Source organism: Symsagittifera roscoffensis, chromosome 1, assembly GCF_963678635.1.
Source record: "Symsagittifera roscoffensis chromosome 1, txSymRosc1.1, whole genome shotgun sequence".
Taxonomy (NCBI): Eukaryota; Metazoa; Xenacoelomorpha; order Acoela; family Convolutidae; genus Symsagittifera; species Symsagittifera roscoffensis.
Window position 1 is genome coordinate 8,355,266 of NC_087062.1, and position 22,006 is coordinate 8,377,271.

The 22,006-nt window shown below is 32.2% G+C and overlaps 1 protein-coding gene across 2 annotated transcripts; it reads left to right on the forward strand.

Annotated features, from left to right (window-relative positions):
- The first annotated feature begins 3,741 nt into the window (after positions 1-3,741).
- LOC134855156 (uncharacterized) lies at positions 3,742-12,599 on the forward strand. 2 transcript variants are annotated; one of them, XM_063871574.1, is made up of 3 exons: positions 3,742-4,348; positions 11,903-11,920; positions 12,237-12,599. In XM_063871574.1, the coding sequence occupies exons 1-3, from the start codon at positions 4,199-4,201 to the stop codon at positions 12,438-12,440; spliced, it is 372 nt and encodes a 123-aa protein (XP_063727644.1). In that variant the 5' UTR covers positions 3,742-4,198; the 3' UTR covers positions 12,441-12,599. The 2 variants fall into 2 exon arrangements, with proteins under 2 accessions (XP_063727644.1, XP_063727651.1); XM_063871581.1 differs by lacking the exon at positions 11,903-11,920.
- The last annotated feature ends 9,407 nt before the right edge of the window (positions 12,600-22,006 follow it).

Below are 22,006 nucleotides of genomic sequence, written 5' to 3' on the forward strand. Positions count from 1 at the left end.
ATGAAATAAAATATGGATTAGTGGTTTTGAGAACTTTTGGAAACTTCAGCTCACAGCAACACTTGGAAGTATTTCGCTCATTAAGTAATCCGTAAAAAAAGCTAGCCTCATGGAAATAATTTTTCTATAATTGCTCAAAAATGAAATAACATATGGATTAGTGGTTTTGAGAACTTTTGGAAACTTCAGCTCACAGCAACACTTGGAAGTATTTTGCTCATTAAGTAATCCGTAAAAAAAGCTAGCCTCATGGAATTAATATTTCTATAATCGCTGAAAAATGAAATAACATATGGATTAATGGTTTTGAGAACTTTTGGAAACTTCAGCTCACACCAACACTCGGAAGTATTTTGCTCATTAAGTAATCCGTAAAAAAAGCTAGCCTCATGTAAATATTTTTCCTATCATTGCTCAAAAATGAAATAACATTTGGATTAGTGGTTTTGAGAACTTTTGGAAAGTTCAGCTCACACCAACACTTGGAAGTATTTTGCTCATTAAGTAATCCGTAAAAAAAGCTAGCCTCATGGAATTAATTTTTCTATAATTGCTGAAAAATGAAATAACATTTGGATTAGTGGTTTTGAGAACTTTTGGAAAGTTCAGCTCACACCAACACTTGGAAGTATTTTGCTCATTAAGTAATCCGTAAAAAAAGCTAGCCTCATGGAATTAATTTTTCTATAATTGCTGAAAAATGAAATCACATTTGGATTAGTGGTTTTGAGAACTTTTGGAAACTTCAGCTCACACCAACACTTGGAAGTATTTTGCTCATTAAGTAATCCGTAAAAAAAGCTAGCCTCATGGAATTAATTTTTCTATAATTGCTGAAAAATGAAATAACATTTGGATTAGTGGTTTTGAGAACTTTTGGAAAGTTCAGCTCACACCAACACTTGGAAGAATTTTGCTCATTAAGCAATCCGTAAAAAAAGCTAGCCTCATGGAATTAATTTTTCTATAATTGCTGAAAAATGAAATAACATTTGGATTAGTGGTTTTGAGAACTTTTGGAAACTTCAGCTCACACCAACACTTGGAATATTTTGCTCATTAAGTAATCCGTAAAAAAAGCTAGCCTCATGGAATTAATTTTTCTATAATTACTGAAAAATGAAATAACATTTGGATTAGTGGTTTTGAGAACTTTTGGAAAGTTCAGCTCACAGCAACACTCGGAAGTATTTTGCTCATTAAGTAATTCGAAAAAAAGTTAACCTCATGGAATTAATTTTTCTATAATTGCTCAAAAATGAAATAAAATATGGTTTAGTGGTTTTGAGAAATTTTGGAAACTTCAGCTCACACCAACACTCGGAAGTAGTTTGCTCATTAAGTAATCCGTAAAAAAAGCTAGCCTCATGGAATTAATTTTTCTATAATTGCTCAAAAATGAAATAAAATATGGTTTAGTGGTTTTGAGAAATTTTGGAAACTTCAGCTCACACCAACTCTCGGAAGTATTTTGCTCATTAAGTAATCCGTAAAAAAAGCTAGCCTCATGGAATTAATTTTTCTATAATTGCTCAAAAATGAAATAAAATATGGTTTAGTGGTTTTGAGAAATTTTGGAAACTTCAGCTCACACCAACTCTCGGAAGTATTTTGCTCATTAAGTAATCCGTAAAAAAAGCTAGCCTCATGGAATTAATTTTTCTATAATTGCTCAAAAATGAAATAAAATATGGTTTAGTGGTTTTGAGAAATTTTGGAAACTTCAGCTCACACCAACTCTCGGAAGTATTTTGCTCATTAAGTAATCCGTAAAAAAAGCTAGCCTCATGGAATTAATTTTTCTATAATTGCTCAAAAGTGAAATAAAATATGGTTTAGTGGTTTTGAGAAATTTTGGAAACTTCAGCTCACACCAACTCTCGGAAGTATTTTGCTCATTAAGTAATCCGTAAAAAAAGCTAGCCTCATGGAATTAATTTTTCTATAATTGCTCAAAAATGAAATAAAATATGGTTTAGTGGTTTTGAGAAATTTTGGAAACTTCAGCTCACACCAACTCTCGGAAGTATTTTGCTCATTAAGTAATCCGTAAAAAAAGCTAGCCTCATGGAATTAATTTTTCTATAATTGCTCAAAAATGAAATAACATCTGGATGAAGTTTCGAGAAATTTTTGAAAACTTTGTCGTCGTTTTATTTTGTTTTATTAGGTTGCATAAATTTTACGAGTTCCCCTGAAAGCAAATTTTGCAAAGCGTTTCTGCGACGCTGCCGATTTTTTCAAAAGAAGTTATATGGTTTTTTTGGAAAAATTCGATCAAAGCTTTACGAAACAATTTGGCAACCGGAATTGAAGAGTTTGGGTTCCTCATTCTATGGCTCATTTTTGTGTTTTACTGCTGTAATATGGAAACAAAAAAAATCGGAACAAATCAAACCAAGACTGCTGTATCCAGAGGAGGCCCTCTTTGCCTGACTGCTTTAGTTCTTGCTAAACTCAAAAACACTTTTTAGTGAACATTTGTAAACCAAAATTGAGCCATCGAAATACGCCTGTAACAAAGTATTATGAAACAAATGAAATACCATTGTGTGATCTAAAACAGCATTGAGATAAATCTGAAAAAATAATTTTATGCTCTAGCTAAGATATTTAACTGACGTAAGAAAAAGGTAAAATAAGCGAATTACTTAAAAATTAAAACATTAGATAAAATGTGACTGAGATCAATTTGATAGTGTGGCTTAAACTGAAGGCCAGACAAAGACCTATTAACTAATTAATAATTCAAAAGTATAAAATCAGACCACAGCACTGCCCTTGGGAGGAAAAATTCTGATGTGAGTAATTAAATATAAACTACTTTAGTTCTTTTCCCTCCGGCAAAAAGAAAAAAAATTCAACAAAATGTTTAAAATCAGACCAATCGAAGTGGTAGAGAGAAAGAAATACTGCAAAAGATGGACATATTTAAACGAATTCTTGTGGAATGTAACTTTAACTGAAATTAAAAACTACTTATTTAGGGTGGTATGCTTCTAAATGAAGTTGGTAATGACCATTACAGTCAAAGAACGTAAGCCTTGGCTTTCCCGGGTTGACCAAAAATATTAGTCATACAATTTCCATATATGGAAAAATGCTAGTCATACACTTTCCATACAATTCCATACGTACAGAAAATTGCATGAAAGGCCTATGATTAGTATTTTTTCATTTAAGGAAATTGTATGACGAGAATTTTTTCATAAATGGAAAGTGTATGACTAGCATTTTTTCATATATGGAAATTGAAAATTTAGAATTTATTCATATATGAAAATTTTATGACTAGCATTTTATAACAATTAGAAATCCAACAAAATGAGGCAAAAAAACTACTTTAATTCCCATCCCATAGGACGAGCAGTCTCTGAACAGAGAAGAAAAAACCAGAGAAAATTTGTTTTCTCAAAATCAATTCTCCTCACACGCTGAGAATGCAGAGCATTTCTTAATCTTATCCTAGGGACTCCAAAACAGGAGGGATTGCCTCAGAAAAACTAAGAAAAAAACCTTTTAGCTAGCTGAGTAATCCAAAACAAGAAACAGTCCACCAGAGGCATCAATATTCTGGAATTCTTCTCTTCAAATCACATCTGACATCAACATCTAAAACAGTTCCCTATAAAACACACATTTAATTGACACTAAAGTTGAAAAATTGAAACAAAAATTTAAACATCAACAAACAAGAAAAGAAAAGAACTTGAATTCAGCTCTTAGAATATCCGTGTTTTACTTATACAAGAACATCCGAGTTTTGAGGTTATCAACATCTGATGACGCTGATTTACTACCACTGTATCGCTCTGTAATTAAAATGTTGATTGACACCATGTTTTGCTGCCATTTTGTGAAAAAGAACACAATCAAAAGAATTCGACTTCTGCACAAAAAAGTATGGTCTTTGAAAATGATTGATAAACACAAAGTGATTGGCTACTATTGAACGACCATACTGAGCTGTAACATACCAATGGGATAAAAATCTGTTTTTCTGTCGAAACTTAGGCCCTTCTGTGAGCTTTTGTGAGCTCTTCTGCGTGCTTCTGTGAGCTCTTCTTTCATTTCAATATTAGTCATTTGTCTTTTCAGTTTATCGTTTCAGCCAAAATATAATTGTAAACTGTGCTAGCTAGTAATTTTGAATTTCAGTCTGGCGCGTACCCTGCGTGACTCATGTGAGCCGATAGCCATGCTGGGCACCCAACTGTCGGTGGTGGCCAGTGTGAAGGCAGTGTGTCCGGACAAACACGAGACAGACGACGCATTAGTCACCAATGCTGGCAACCTCATAGATGCAGTCTCAAATACACTCATACACACAGAAGCATGCTGTATCAAGGTCAGATTCATCACATGGTTCAAACTTTCCATTTCATTGAAAAAAAGTGCATCATAGCTCAATAAAATGAATAAATCACATGGTTCAAACTTTCCATTTCATTGAAAAAAAGTGCATCATAGCTCAATAAAATGAATAAATCACATGGTTCAAACTTTGAAATGGTTCAAACTTTCCATTTCATTGAAAAAAAGTGCATCATAGCTCAATAAAATGAATAAATCACATGGTTCAAACTTTGAAATGGTTCAATTTTTCCATTTCATTGAAAAAAAGTGCATCATAGCTCAATAAAATGAATAAATCACATGGTTCAAACTTTCCATTTCATTGAAAAAAAGTGCATCATAGCTCAATAAAATGAATAAATCACATGGTTCAAACTTTCCACTTCATTGAAAAAAAGTGCATCATAGCTCAATAAAATGAATAAATCACATGGTTCAAACTTTGAAATGGTTCAAACTTTCCATTTCATTGAAAAAAAGTGCATCATAGCTCAATAAAATGAATAAATCACATGGTTCAAACTTTGAAATGGTTCAAACTTTCCATTTCATTGAAAAAAAGTGCATCATAGCTCAATAAAATGAATAAATCACATGGTTCAAACTTTGAAATGGTTCAATTTTTCCATTTCATTGAAAAAAAGTGCATCATAGCTCAATAAAATGAATAAATCACATGGTTCAAACTTTCCATTTCATTGAAAAAAAGTGCATCATAGCTCAATAAAATGAATAAATCACATGGTTCAAACTTTCCACTTCATTGAAAAAAAGTGCATCATAGCTCAATAAAATGAATAAATCACATGGTTCAAACTTTGAAATGGTTCAAACTTTCCATTTCATTGAAAAAAAGTGCATCATAGCTCAATAAAATGAATAAATCACATGGTTCATACTTTGAAATGGTTCAAACTTACCATTTCATTGAAAAAAAGTGCATCATAGCTCAATAAAATGAATAAATCACATGGTTCAAACTTTCCATTTCATTGAAAAAAAGTGCATCATAGCTCAATAAAATGAATAAATCACATGGTTCAAACTTTCCATTTCATTGAAAAAAAGTGCATCATAGCTCAAAAAAAAGAATAAATCACATGGTTCAAAATTTGAAATGATTCAAACTTTCCATTTCATTGAAAAAAAAGGCATCATAGCTCAATAAAATGAATAAATCACATGGTTCAAACTTTGAAATGGTTCAAACTTTCCATTTCATTAAAAAAAAGTGCATCATAGCTCAATAAAATGAATAAATCACATGGTTCAAACTTTGAAATGGTTCAAACTTTCCATTTCATTGAAAAAAAGTGCATCATAGCTCAATAAAATGAATAAATCACATGGTTCAAACTTTCCATTTCATTGAAAAAAAGTGCATCATAGCTCAATAAAATGAATAAATCACATGGTTCAAACTTTCCACTTCATTGAAAAAAAGTGCATCATAGCTCAATAAAATGAATAAATCACATGGTTCAAACTTTGAAATGGTTCAAACTTTCCATTTCATTGAAAAAAAGTGCATCATAGCTCAATAAAATGAATAAATCACATGGTTCAAACTTTGAAATGGTTCAAACTTTCCATTTCATTGAAAAAAAGTGCATCATAGTTCAATAAAATGAATAAATCACATGGTTCAAACTTTCCATTTCATTGAAAAAAAGTGCATCATAGCTCAATAAAATGAATAAATCACATGGTTCATACTTTGAAATGGTTCAAACTTACCATTTCATTGAAAAAAAAATGCATCATAGCTCAATAAAATGAATAAATCACATGGTTCAAACTTTCCATTTCATTGAAAAAAAGTGCATCATAGCTCAATAAAATGAATAAATCACATGGTTCAAACTTTCCATTTCATTGAAAAAAAGTGCATCATAGCTCAATAAAATGAATAAATCACATGGTTCATACTTTGAAATGGTTCAAACTTACCATTTCATTGAAAAAAAAAATGCATCATAGCTCAATAAAATGAATAAATCACATGGTTCAAACTTTCCACTTCATTGAAAAAAAGTGCATCATAGCTCAATAAAATGAATAAATCACATGGTTCAAACTTTGAAATGGTTCAAACTTTCCATTTCATTGAAAAAAAGTGCATCATAGCTCAATAAAATGAATAAATCACATGGTTCAAACTTTGAAATGGTTCAAACTTTCCATTTCATTGAAAAAAAGTGCATCATAGGTCAATAAAATGAATAAATCACATGGTTCAAACTTTCCATTTCACTGAAAAAAAGTGCATCATAGCTCAATAAAATGAATAAATCACATGGTTCATACTTTGAAATGGTTCAAACTTACCATTTCATTGAAAAAAAAAATGCATCATAGCTCAATAAAATGAATAAATCACATGGTTCAAACTTTCCATTTCATTGAAAAAAAGTGCATCATAGCTCAATAAAATGAATAAATCACATGGTTCAAACTTTCCATTTCATTGAAAAAAAGTGCATCATAGCTCAATAAAAAGAATAAATCACATGGTTCAAACTTTGAAATGGTTCAAACTTTCCATTTCATTGAAAAAAAGTGCATCATAGCTCAATAAAATGAATAAATCACAGGGTTCAAACTTTGAAATGGTTCAAACTTTCCATTTCATTGAAAAAAAGTGCATCATAGCTCAATAAAATGAATAAATCACATGGTTCAAACTTTCCATTTCATTGAAAAAAAGTGCATCATAGCTCAATAAAATGAATAAATCACATGGTTCATACTTTGAAATGGTTCAAACTTACCATTTCCTTGAAAAAAAGTGCATCATAGCTCAATAAAATGAATAAATCACATGGTTCAAACTTTCCATTTCATTGAAAAAAAGTGCATCATAGCTCAATAAAATGAATAAATTACATGGTTCAAACTTTCCATTTCATTGAAAAAAAGTGCATCATAGCTCAATAAAAAGAATAAATCACATGGTTCAAAATTTGAAATGGTTCAAACTTTCCATTTCATTGAAAAAAAAGGCATCATAGCTCAATAAAATGAATAAATCACATGGTTCAAACTTTGAAATGGTTCAAGATTTCCATTTCATTGAAAAAAAGTGCATCATAGCTCAATAAAATGAATAAATCACATGGTTCAAATTTTGAAATGGTTCAAACTTTCCATTTCATTGAAAAAAAGTGCATCATAGCTCAATAAAATGAATAAATCACATGGTTCAAACTTTCCATTTCATTGAAAAAAAGTGCATCATAGCTCAATAAAATGAATAAATCACATGGTTCAAACTTTCCACTTCATTGAAAAAAAGTGCATCATAGCTCAATAAAATGAATAAATCACATGGTTCAAACTTTGAAATGGTTCAAACTTTCCATTTCATTGAAAAAAAGTGCATCATAGCTCAATAAAATGAATAAATCACATGGTTCAAACTTTGAAATGGTTCAAACTTTCCATTTCATTGAAAAAAAGTGCATCATAGCTCAATAAAATGAATAAATCACATGGTTCAAACTTTCCATTTCATTGAAAAAAAGTGCATCATAGCTCAATAAAATGAATAAATCACATGGTTCAAACTTTCCATTTCATTGAAAAAAAGTGCATCATAGCTCAATAAAATGAATAAATCACGTGGTTCAAACTTTGAAATCGTTCAAACTTTCCATTTCATTGAAAAAAAGTGCATCATAGCTCAATAAAATGAATAAATCACATGGTTCATACTTTGAAATGGTTCAAACTTTCCATTTCATTGAAAAAAAGTGCATCATAGCTCAATAAAATGAATAAATCACATGGTTCAAACTTTGAAATGGTTGAAACTTTCCATTTCATTGAAAAAAAGTGCATCATAGCTCAATAAAATGAATAAATCTTCCCGCAATATAAATTAAATATCCTGAAATGGTTCAAACTTTCCATTTCATTGATCAACAAATTGAACAATTGACGATGGCTTCCTAAGACGCGCAGAAAGTTGCGATCACAACTATTTTTGAAAAAATGGCAAAAAAGCGTAATTTTTTCTATTTTCATAAAACGTTTTCATGATTGAACAATCTGATGAATAAATCTTCCCGCAATTTAAAGTAAAAATATTGACGATGATTATTACCGCGTTTAAAGTAACCATTTTTGATAGATCATAGAATCAACATGATTGAGAAAAGAAGTTAAATTGAATACAATATTGAAAAAATTTCCCCACAAAGGCTATTAAACCAAGATAGCCCCTCACCCTCCGTAGGAAAATTTATCGAAAAAGCGAATTACGGAGGTACACCCCAACCCCCAGAGTGCGATACAGAGGTAACCCCACCAACCCCTCCTAAAGAAGAAGACAAGGAAAACCACTCTACTACTCCCCTAAACTGAAGGCCTTGTCAAAACTTTGTGCCATTTTTTTGTACGAGGTGTGAGAGAAAAACAAAAAACATTGAGGTTTCAATTTTTTCATATTCGTTTGTTAAATTTCGTTTTTTTTTGCGTTTTCGGTCATCAGAAACGCAAGTTGAAGCTCTAAAAACCAGATTCTTGAAACTAAAATTGGTTTCCCATTGCTGAATTATGAGTTTATTGCTGTACTCGATCACTTGGACAAAAAGCGAAACTTGTGTACCGATTTTCTCGAAATTTTTGGATTATTTAAGAACCAGAATTCAAAACTCCTACCCGCTTCATGATCAGAGCAAAAAAGCCCGTAGTTCACAATCAGGGCTAAAAAACCGCCTCAAAACAAACGGATTTAAGTTGTATGAGGTTCCCACTCGATAGGCGGATAACCACTTTTTTTAGAGATTTTCCTAAGTTTTGTTTCTTTTTCTGCTATTTTTGATAAGATCATTCATTGCAAACGGAGAGAAATTTGGTCTTCGAATGTGCTTTAGTTGTTCTCGGACCACTGAAAATGGGGAGGAAATTTGTTTATGGATGCTTTATTTTTTCGTTTTTCATAGCAAAATCAGAAACAACAAATAATCATTATATTTGATTGAGTATTATATCATATTACAGCACTTCCAGTCGTGATTTGAAAGGCATTAGTTTTCTCAAGGTTGAGGAAAAACGATTTGAAAGTTTTGAGCTTTAGTCTCGTTTCAAGCGAGCAAAAAAAGCTTGTAGGACTTACACAAGAAAATTTTTCATTTAAGAAGCAGAAAAAATAAAAAAAATTGTCCTGCATGAAAAAAAAGTTTTTGTGACGTTTTGTGGGGATAGTTGTTTTCGGTTACGCCTCAGTCGAGGGGCGGATCTAGGATTTTTTTGAAGGAGGAGGGCGGGTTTTCAAAAAAAAATCAAAAATTTTGTCGACTTTTTTTTGGGTCGACCAAATTGATTTCCCGAGCATTTCGAAAGCTTTAAAAAATCCCTGTGTTGGCGCCGCAGGCAAAATTTTTAACAAAAGGCAATTTTAGGCACTTTTTTTCAACACTTTGACGAAAAAATCGCGTTTTTTTTGTAACTCATGTATAAGTAAGCAAATTGCTTCCTTCTTCAACGTGAATTGCGATTTCATTATTTTTTGGGTATATTAAAGTTTGTTTTTTGGGTTGATTTAAAAAGTCGGTGATGCTGCTGAAAGACAAAATAAAAACTGATGATGCATTAGAGTCAGGTTTTGTTGTTCCGACAGAAAAATGTGGAGGAGCTTTGTATTCGGTTGTGTTTTATTTTTTTTCTTATTTTTCTTTTAATATTACACGAACATTCAGATATCACAAATAATCATCAGAATGGATGGAGTGAAATACTTTATTGAAGCTCTTTTAGTCGTTATTTGAACAACAAAAAAGTTGCAAGAAACGGCCTCAAAATAAACGGATTTAAGTTGTATGAGGTTCCCACTCGATAGGCGGATAACCATTTTTTTAGAGATTTTCCTAAGTGTTGTTTTTTTTCTGCTATTTTTGATAAGATCATTCATTGCAAACGGAGAGAAATTTGGTCTTCGAATGTGCTTTAGTTGTTCTCGGACCACTGAAAATGGGGAGGAAATTTGTTTATGGATGCTTTATTTTTTCGTTTTTCATAGCAAAATCAGAAACAACAAATAATCATTATATTTGATTGAGTATTATATCATATTACAGCACTTCCAGTCGTGATTTGAAAGGCATTAGTTTTCTCAAGGTTGAGGAAAAACGATTTGAAAGTTTTGAGCTTTAGTCTCGTTTCAAGCGAGCAAAAAAAGCTTGTAGGACTTACACAAGAAAATTTTTCATTTAAGAAGCAGAAAAAATAAAAAAAATTGTCCTGCATGAAAAAAAAGTTTTTGTGACGTTTTGTGGGGATAGTTGTTTTCGGTTACGCCTCAGTCGAGGGGCGGATCTAGGATTTTTTTGAAGGAGGAGGGCGGGTTTTCAAAAAAAAATCAAAAATTTTGTCGACTTTTTTTTGGGTCGACCAAATTGATTTCCCGAGCATTTCGAAAGCTTTAAAAAATCCCTGTGTTGGCGCCGCAGGCAAAATTTTTAACAAAAGGCGATTTTAGGCACTTTTTTCAACACTTTGACGAAAAAATCGCGTTTTTTTTGTAACTTGTGTATAAGTAAGCAAATTACTTCCTTCTTCAACGTGAATTGCGATTTCATTATTTTTTGGGTATATTAAAGTTTGTTTTTTGGGTTGATTTAAAAAGTCGGTGATGCTGCTGAAAGACAAAATAAAAACTGATGATGCATTAGAGTCAGGTTTTGTTGTTCCGACAGAAAAATGTGGAGGAGCTTTGTATTCGGTTGTGTTTTATTTTTTCTTATTTTTCTTTTAATATTACACAAACATTCAGATACCACGAATAATCATCAGAATGGATTGAGTGAAATACTTTATTGAAGCTCTTTTAGTCGTTATTTGAACAACAAAAAAGTTGCAAAAAACTGGCTAAAAATTTTTGACTTTCACTTCATTTGTGAGCGAATAAAGCCAGCGAACAGGCTAATAACAGCTTCATCATGCCTAATTTAAACCCTTTTAAGCCCTAAAAAATTCAAGCTTAGTTTTAAACATGTAGAGTTAGTTTTTGGAGTTTTTTAGCATCATTTTAGGAACCAAAAACTTCAAAAAAATTCAAAAACTAAACTTTTTAAATTCCTTTTTTTTTATCACTCCACGCAGAAAAACCTACAAAAAAAACAAACGCAATTTAATATGTAGTTTTATAAGACTATGTTCGAAACAGCCTGTTCTATTTGCGCAGTAGCCTGTTATAATTTTTGTTTGTTTTCATTGGAAAAATTAATTTCTTATCAATAAATCTTTCTTAAATTACCAATGATGATAATGTTTAAGTTTTCTACTAACATTATTGATCAGACACGGTGGAATTTGTAAACATGCGACCAAAATAGTTGCAGTTTTTCATCGTCAGAAAGTTGATGAAAGTAAGAACAGAAATGATATGAAGCGCCAATATAAACGATTCGAGTTGGATCGAATTGAACCGAAAAAAATAGACTGGATTTTGATGAATTGAATTGAGAAAAAAAAACAGAAAAAACCTGAGCTGGAATCGAATCAAATCAATTAACATTTATGAAAACACGTTTCCTTTTTGAAGGATGAGTTCTTCATTCAAGTAAGTTTGCATGAGCTTCATGGTTGCAACCCTTTGGAGATAGATGGTTTCTGCTGAAAAAGTTTTCACGTTTGGGTGATAGTTAACTTTATAATGAAATTAAAGATCGACCAAAGAACTGCATTTACTGTTTAATTTTATCGCTCAATTTATTTAATTTGAAATTTCTGGAATTTATTTTTGTCTCTTCGAAATGTATCAAGTTTTCACATGTAGCCAATCGTTGCAAGGAGTGATTAAAATTTTCTCTAGATCATCAAAAATAGTTTCGCACTTTTAAAAATATATTTGTTTTATTTTATTTTTTCATCTTCAGGGTCTGAAACCAAAACCAGAAGATGGGGTCGAAAACTCCGATGGGCATGAAGCCATCAAACTGGCTGCCAGCTGGAAGAGACGACTGGACCAGAAGAGGAAACATGCGGCCAGCCACCTCCCAGTGGACAGTTTTGGACTAAGGAAGACCACGTTGGACAGGGGAGGGGACGCCAGTTTGAGGGATTACCTGAAAACCCCATGAAGAGAGATTTTTTCAGAAAGTAAACTCAACAAAGTTACGAAATCCACAAATTTGAGAACTCCACAGTCTTCGAAAAACTTGAAATACTATGAAAAATTAGTTTCTTTTTTATATGAGTTGAATACAAAATGGCAGACACTGATTACGACAAAGAATATTCATCTTGGTTTTGTATCAATTAAAAATCTGCATTTTCTAGATATCTTAAATTGGAGAACTTGGAAAGAAATTGAAATCGTTTGAGGCTATCGTCTTAACCCGACTCAAAGCTTTTCCTTTTCTGCTATATTGGATTCACTGACAAATTACACTAGTGCAGGTTTACAAAATTACTGTTGACTTTTGTGTAAGTGGACTCCATAATATTTGATACTATTTCAAAGACCAAAAAAACAGATGACAAGCCTTTTTCCATGCTGTGAAATTCTATAATAAGCATTGCAACCTTTTGAAATTAAATAACAAGTTTTTTGTCATACTTTTTATTACAAAAACTTTGTGTAAGTACCAAAAGCACCTTTTTGTACTATAGAATATATGCTAAGAATTTATGCCAGAATAGTGCAGTTTGCACTTGCGGTTTGCTTTGAAAAACAATGGATCTAAAAATATTTCTGTTTCAAATAAAAATGCTTCCTTTTTGCGTCCCAATACTATATCAGATCACCAGTAAAACTAAGCGCGTGGTGGGCCTGAAAAGAACTTTACCCAATAGTGGATTTTTGAAGATTTTTGAGGATCCCTATTGGGGGACACTTGGGCTGGATTGAAGGCATCCAGATTCAATTGAATTTTGGAGCGGATTGTTCAGCTTGGTGAAATCAGTCCAATTATTCCGCCAAGTTTTCCGAGAAAATGCCAAAAATGAAACGGAAAACGTAAGATAAACAGAATATAAGTCTTTTATTACTTGAAGATCCTGAATATATATGTACAATTTGCGGAAATGAATGCGAATTTAGTTGTCTTTCATGTGCCATTTGCGAAACCTAGTTTCACGATGACTGTAACAGATTGCCGAAGGAAGTCCTTCAAAATTTAGGCAAAGTAAAAGGTTTATTCTGGAAATGCGAGGAGTGTTTAGACATGAAAATAAAAATAAAAACGAACAAAATCCAAAAGGCAAACTTAGTGATCCAAAACGAGTTAGCCGATGTAAAGTTTTCAATACAACAGAACAGCGACCAAATATTGACAATTCAGAAAGAAACTTCGGATATAAAAAACTTTGCTTCTTTGAAGCAGTCCATTGGAACGGGCAACGATTTTTCGTCAATTGAGAGAGATATTAGCGTTCCTCGCGAAAATGTTACAAAACAGAGCAGTTTATCTACAACAATGAATAATGCTCCCACCCCAAACCAAGCCAAAACAGACTCTAGGCTTATTGGAAAGAAACTAGTGATATATGGATTAGCAGAAAATATACAAGACGATAAAGTTGTACAAACTGAAAGGGACAGAAATAGTTTGCTGCAAATTTTCAGAGGCAAGATGGAACTTAAAAAAAATAACTGTGAGCGACTGTTTAAGACTTGGTAAAGAACAACCATACAAATCAAGACCTCTTGTATTTTACAATCCATCTCCTTGGCATCATAAATTTGTTTTTCTGTCATTGGGAAAGCTGAAGAACTCGAATATGTATATCGAAGAGTTTGTCAATTAGGCAGACCGTCAGAATGAAAGGAAATTTCTGAAAAACAGATACGATTTGAGTTATTTGATGCAAAAAGAAAAAAATCAGAATTCAAAATAACATTTGGAAGCCTTGTTTTTGGCACTTACACAATTGACTGTAACAAAGAGGTTATTTCTGAGTGTGATCAAAATCTTGGTAAGGGGAACTCTTCCTCTTGACTACTAATGACATAAAGCTTTTGTCACTTAATTGCACACCAATTTTAACAATTGAACGGAAAATCAAACTGGACAATTTTTTGCGAATCCATCAACCTGACACTGTTGCCCTAAACAAAACATGGTTGGTTAAAAATGTTGAAAATACTGCATTTTTCTGCAAAGATGTCAATGATGTAAATCACCGTTCTGATAGAAAAAACTGAACATCATGGAGGAGTCCTTATTGCGGTTAAAACATCATCTAAATTAAATCTGATCGATGATCAATCAGTTTTTTTCTTACTTTGGTTCATATTTGTTTGTGAAGCTGAATGACCTAATGTTTTGCGTAAAAGCCATTTAAAACCCACCGCATGACAGTCCTTATACTCTAAACGGAACTACATTTGAAAATTTTTTTAGTGAAGTGAACAAACAACTCAACGTTCATATGGTAGAATCTAAGTTGAACACAACGCAATGGATTTTATGCGGCGATCTGAACTCAACTTCAGTTGATCGGAATACTTTATAAAGTGATGACCAACATGAATCCAGTTTTTTGAAATCAATTGTAAAGGTCAATCTTGGTTTACTGACAGATAGTGATTTTTTACAGCCAGACGTTTTTTAACAGACAATACTTTTTTAAGTTCTAACTTCGAAATATACCAAAGCTTGTCAGATCATCCTGCACTTTCCTGTCAAATAGCATTTGAAATTGAAACGGAACAGATAAATCTAAACCGTTACTGTATTTGCAAAGCAGACTCCGAATCATTGCGTTTGTTTTTCATAAATAACAGACTTCATTGCTCGAATGATGCAAACAGAATGCTTGAAACCTTCTATGGGTTGTATTATTAAGCCGTTAATGAATATATATTCCAAAAAAGACAATTCGTCGCTCTAAAGCCCCCATTAGATGTCTTCACACTCAATAAATGCTGAAAATTGCCTTCAGACGGAATTGAAACATAATTATTCTGACGAGAAAGTTAAACCCTGCAAGCCAGGATTGAATGATTCTTTAGAATTAGACAAAGCTGTTTACTTTGAGTCAATGAAAAACTTCGATTTGAAAACGACTTACACATTTCTCAGATCGATAAATGTAAAAAGCGAAAGTGCCCAGGAAAAAGTCATACAAAAGTACCAGTTTATGCTCTGATTTTGCAATCTGTGAGGCTTTTAACCAATTTTTTTGCATCTGTGTTCAAAATAGACAACGAACCATTAAATGTTCAAAGCTAAAGTATTTTTTCATGAATATACCTATCAGAAATTTTCGTTTCGCAATGCGAAATTCTTAACGAATTGAGTATATGCAAGTCAGGAACAAATTCAGTTGATGCTATATCTCCTAACATATTAGTTTTCGTTTTACAGTTGTGTTTGAAAGATTTTGTTGAATTGTTTAATTGCATAGTCAGTAATACACAGTTTCCAGTTATCTGGAAAATAGCACACCTTAATCCTTTGCACAAAAAAGCTTCTCGTATGAGCATTGAAAGTTATAGGCCTATTTCAATACTTTCTGCACTGGCCTTAAGTTTTGAACGAGTTTTATATAACAAGATAAAAGGGTTCATTCAAAGAAAGTTGTGTTAACACCAACATGGTTTTAGAAAATATCATTCGACTGTGACAAACCTTGTATTGTGTTGTACTGTGATATTGTAACAAGAAATTAGAACAAGAAGAATTACCTCTCACACTAATTTTAGATATTGCAAAAGCTTTCGACACTATTAGCTATAACATCATTTTATAGAAGCTTGCCAAAATAGGCTTCGACCATGAGTATCTTCAATTTTTGTCCCGCAATGTAACGAGTGGTGGTCTACAGGGATCAATTTTTGCAGTTTTTTGTTTTCTTTATATATAAACGATATGCCAGAAATTATTGACAACCCTTCTTTTTTATATGCTGAATATACAAAAACTTTTGGAAATAGGTTTGACCTTTCCTCGAATCAAACGGATTTAGAACAATGTAATCAACTGGGAAGCAGAAAACAAAATTGACTTCATTTTTGAAAAATTTGAAGAAATAAGATTTCAAAAATCAAACAAGCGTTACCCTTTAAGCGATCTTTCATCCATTAATGGAGATCAATTAGTTTTGAAAAACACGGTGAAAGACCTTGCTGTTTGGTGTAAAGTCAAAATTTCATGGGTATATCACATCACGGAAAGGCTCAAAAAATCAAACATGCAATTTAATTACATCAGAAGATCTTCACCAAACTCACTGAGTAGCTCTGTTCGCGTTTCACTTTTTAAAACTTGCTTACTATCAATAATTTTTATTCGTCTCCAGTTTGGTTTGCAACTTAAATCCAATGTAGCGAATAGAAAATTTTCTACGACGATGCTTAAAAAGGTTTTACAAAAAACTTGAAATGAATGATGAGGATTATGTTTTGTTCTTGAATAAAAGCAAACTGTTGCCAATTTCACTGACGTTATTCAAAAACGATTTAATTTTGCTGAATAAGGTTCTTAATAACGAGTTGCTGAAAAATTTTTTTAATTTTTGGACAATCGACAAAGGCCCTGAGTCAAATCGAACGGGAAACAAGACGTTTGTGAGAATGCCAATGATAACACGGAGCAAACTTTATGAAAATTTCGTTTACCGTGTCGCAGAAATGTCAATTTCCCTCGTGAGATCGAACATTTTGCCTGGCTATGATCCTTTTCAAGAACCTGTAATCTTTAGAAAGAACTTGGTTGACAAACTACAAAATTTTAAATACTCGATTTATCCAGATTCATGGTTTTTAAGTTTATTTTATTAACTTTGTAATCAATGACTAAGAGCAACTAATCCCCGTCTTGCGGGTTTAATTCAATCTTATAATGATTATTATAATTATTATTATTATTTCCATACTTTGAAATTGTATGACAAGCATTTTTTCTATAAATGAAAATACTAAAACTTTTTGTTTCAAATTTTTGTGTTTCATACGAAACACACTAGCCAAAGATTTTCTGTCGAGCCAAAGATTTTCTGTCATAACCAGTTCAAGAAAATTTTCAAAAACAATTTTCAATTGAAAAAAGGCTTGTCCAACAATTTTTTTGTTTAAAAATAGCATGAAAAGCAATTTTTCTAATGAAACTGTATGGTAGGCAATCTTTTTGCATGGACGTCAACCCGGGCTGCCCTGACTTGTTTTCGGGTATCTTTTATCTGTATTCCACTTACTTTTATTTTTCTTCGTGAACTATGGTTTTATTATGCTAAATCAGGCATTGCAAATAAACAATAGATGATCTCAAGTGATTATTTTTTAGCAATCCACAATCATGACTTGGTCGATAATCAAAAACTTTCTCAGTATATACTTTTTGTTTAACATTTTTTCAAATCCAATTTAGAGTAAGCACAGCCAGCGTGTGCAACAATAAATTATTAGTTGGCCAGCAAAAGTGACAACAAATGAGCTTCTGAAGCTCTATTTAGCGCTTCACCTACACTAAAAATAATTCAAAAAGCTACAAAAAAATTGAAATAAAAAATTTAAAAAATAATTTTCTTGAAAAATGTGTTCAAATTTTTTTTGTTTTCATTATAGGAAGAAACTGTACTTAGCTGAAGCCATCAAGCATGCTAGAGGATATCTTAGTACCTCTTCTTACAACAATATCATAATATCATAAACTTTTGTTGGCCACCTTCTCGGCAACTTCTCTGCTATTTGCTTCTATACTTCTAGCCTGAAGTCTAAGCAGAAAAATTGCCAGAAAAGTTGTCTGAACTGAAAATGGCTATTTTTAGAAAGTCATTAGATTTTCCAAAACAATGGAAGATGAGAGACAAGAGGTTTGAAATAGCTTTTTTCATTGTTCATCTCTGATACAAAAAGTCTGGATTTTCTATGTTTTTTTTCTGTTTGGTAGTATGCAATCTCGAAAAAAAAACACTTAGAATTCACTTTTTGACCAGTTTACCGAAAAAAAATTTTTGTAGCCAAGTCTCGAGGGTGTGAAAATAATTAATATGGTCTTAAATGGTTAATTTGGTATAAGTAGGGCGTGAAATACTTCATACTATCAACGCATAATCCTGCCCAAAAATTGCTCCAAATTGAACAAGTATGCTGGAAGGTGGTGCCCGAGGTAATCTAGAGTCCAAATGATGGAAAACAAATGTCTGCCAGTCAGAATTGATAAACTGAAAATCTCAAAAAACTCATATGTGTTTAACTTAATCAAATAAACCCAGGTCATTAAAACTATCATTGACCAAATGCGAAGCAATTGACTGATTGACTATTGAATTTTCAAGTTTTGTCAGAACCAAGACGAATTGAAAAAACTTAATGTCTAAAAAATACGGGTTCGCAAAAAAATCAAGAAACAAAACAAAACCTTATAATCAGTAACTGCAGAAATTTTACAGCAAAACAAGACTGCTCGTATCAGGGCGAAGCCGTGAATGTTTCGACTGCCTTTTAAGGTTTATGGAGCAGTAATAACATTTAAAAAAATCTAAAATAAAATAAAAATGGATTGAAAAAAAATGAAATTTTTTTTCTTCTAAAAATTGAAATTTTTTATGAAAATCATCCCCCCACACTCCAATTAAAATACAAAAGGATAGATTTTGTTTCTTGTAACAAATCATTTATGGTAAATAAGCTTCGTTCAACCAATTTGGAACGATTTATAAGACGGATTAAATCTCCGCTTACGCGTTAATAGCGCGAATTATATCGCGCGTTAATTGTCCCAAAATGGTCAAAATGGCCAAAATGCCAATCTTTAAACCCTCACAACTTTACGAAAAATGATCACAGGTGAAATATCTTTTCAAAATTAAGCTCAGAACAACAATTCTGAGCTCAGAACAACAATTCAATAGCTTTTGAATGATAAGAAAAAAATTCCGTCAAAAATGGCTAGTTAAAAAGTCGAAGTTTGTCTGAAGAAAAAAAAAACCCATCCCGAGCAAAAATATTCCGTTACTTTCGTATCCAAAGTCGGAACAAAAAAGTTAACTCTACTGTTAAAACTCTCTGATAATTTTCCGATAGTTTTTTTTTTGATTTTGAGCGGAACTTTTGTGTGAACAGGAACGTCTAACTATTCTCATTACTAGAAAATTATTCATTCCCACTGTCCAAAAATAGTTCGTTCCCATGCCGACTGTTCTAATTCTTAAACAAGACTGCTCGTATCAGGGCGAAGCCCTGAATGTTCCAACTGCCTTTTAAGGTTTATGGAGCAGTAATAACATTAAAAAATTCAATGAAATAGACAAAATGATAAAAAAATGTAAAAAATTGAGTTTTTTTTTAAATAAAAATCATCCCCCCACACGCCATATAAAGTACAAAAGGATACATTTTGCTCCTTGTAACGAACCAAAAAAAAATTCTAAAATTCGAAAAACTTTCTATGAAAATCATCCCCCATAAGCCATATAAAGTGCAAAAGAAGATTTTACGCTCCTTGTACCAAATAAATTATGGCAAATAAGCTTCTTTTAACCAATTTGGAACAATTTCTAAGACGGATTAACTTTCCGCTTACGCGTTAATAGCGCGAAATATATCGCGCGTTAATTGTCCCAAATTGACCAAAATGGCAATCTTTAAACCCCCGTAACTTTACGAAAAATGATCACAGGTCAAATATCTTTTCAAATTTGAGCTCAAGACAACAATATCTTTGGAATGACATAAAAAATTTCCGTTTAAAATGGCTAGTTAAAAAGTCGAAATTTGTCTGAAGAAAAAAAACCCACCCCGAGCACAAATATTCCGTTACTTTCGTATCGAAAGTCGGAACAATAACTGTTTGCTCGATGAATCACTTTGAATTTTAAATAGCGTGCGGCCGTTGAGTTTCAAAAAAAAGGAACGCTTTTCTAAAATGATATTTTTTCTCAAAATGAAAGTTTCATCATTTTATTGAAATCGAATACAACTTCATATAGTTTCAAAGGCGGTCGGAGCATTCAAAACGTCGCCCTGATTCGAGCAGTATTGTACTTAGTTTGGTACAGGCTTATGAGTCGAAGGTAAGCAAAGATTGGCAAGTAAATACAATCTTTATTGCTTGTTGAATAAACCTATAAGTTGCAATCATATTTTTGATTTTCTGAATTGACCCGAATGATTTTGTATAAATTATATTTGAACTCAAAAGACGGATTCCTGGCCTTAAAAATTTTGGCGTGAATGCTCGAGTTTTTTTATTACATCAATTTTTTACTATAGAGAGTTGAAAAAAGTTGGAACAGACAGGATTAATTAAAAAGCGCAAATAATCTAATTCAGAAAATTTTTGCATAAAAAACTAACTTTTTAGACAGAAAATATGACTCAAGGTCACCAAAACTTCAAATTTGTTTGCAAAAAACGCTCAAAATTAGCAGATTGCTCTTTTTAATTATTTCTGTATGTTCCACTTTTTTGCTAGTATTTACGTGTACACATCAATTTGTGTATGCCTTAATCGCATTGCACATTATTTTTTCAAAATAAGTTAGGAGTATCCTATCCAACTACTTATTGGACTAATATGCATAATCTGACAGATATTTTCTTGCATCATCTGACAGATAGTGGCTGATCTATCTCAATATACGTCAATTGGTTTTAATAATCTGTCAAAAAAGCTTTCTATATTCTATTTGGAAATGATTATTGACGCTAAAGGATGTCAAATTTGCTGCTTCATTATTTTTCAAAAATTAATGAGCTCCAAGGAAGCTAATTCCGTTTCATGGAACCTAGTGTTTGAATTAACTAAATCATACTCAGTACCAGGGGGCAGATTTAGGATGGGTGGGTTCTCCTTTTTTTCACTGTTCAATGACATCAAATTTATTCGACTGGAATTAAATTATTCTTTTGTTCAAGTAGCCTTTGCGCCAATCATTTAAATATATAATCTTCCAGAGAAAGCAAGCGACGAAAAATGATTATTATTTTGCAAAACTTTGCAAAATTGTCCTTTTTCGTAAAAAAAAAATTGTCCGACAAATTAGAATCTTTCGAGTAATTTTGGAGAGCTTGGAATCCTAAAGTATGATAATTGAAAAAGATTCTTTTTTAAAAGATAAATAATTTAACTAAGAAATACAGGTTTTGATCTCCAGGGCTTTGCATCAACACTGAAAGCAAAACTGTAAAATTAAAGACAATTAAAAACACATTTGGTTGCTTATTTGTGAAAATGATGTTGTAGGATCGGTGATCCTAACACTTTTCGCCAAACTTAGAGTTCAATTGGGAGTGTACTTTGAGAAATGCATGCAGTGTAGTGAAGGTTAATGAGTAGTACCTAGCTCGCTATTGACGAATCAATACGATAAGTAGTGAAGTAAACAATTGGTCAAGTTGCAAAGTCGACCAAAACAAACAAACACTAATCAAGATTTGAAAAGGTACTGGTTTTGCAACCCCCCACCAAATGGAATCTAGCTTTATGAAACTCATAGGACGGATACTAGAAATGATTTGACCCGGGCAAGTGATAACGGTTCCCGGAAGTGTAAATGGCCCTATCAGAACTCGGAAACTAGCGGCGGGTTTGGGCTCAATTTTAGTATGTTTTGGACCTAGTTAAGGGAAGCTTAATTTTAGAACCCCAGACTCCTAGGACCCCGTTTTATGCCCTAAGTAAACAAACCCACCCCTAACTTCCGAAAGTCGTTTCTCGGCTTCCAATGATCCTAACACTTTTCGCCAAACTTAGAGTTC

What these genes read in the sequence shown, in the direction of transcription:
- LOC134855156 (XM_063871574.1), top strand. Translation starts at nt 4,199, where the DNA reads ATGCTGGGCACCCAACTGTCGGTGGTGGCCAGTGTGAAGGCAGTGTGT.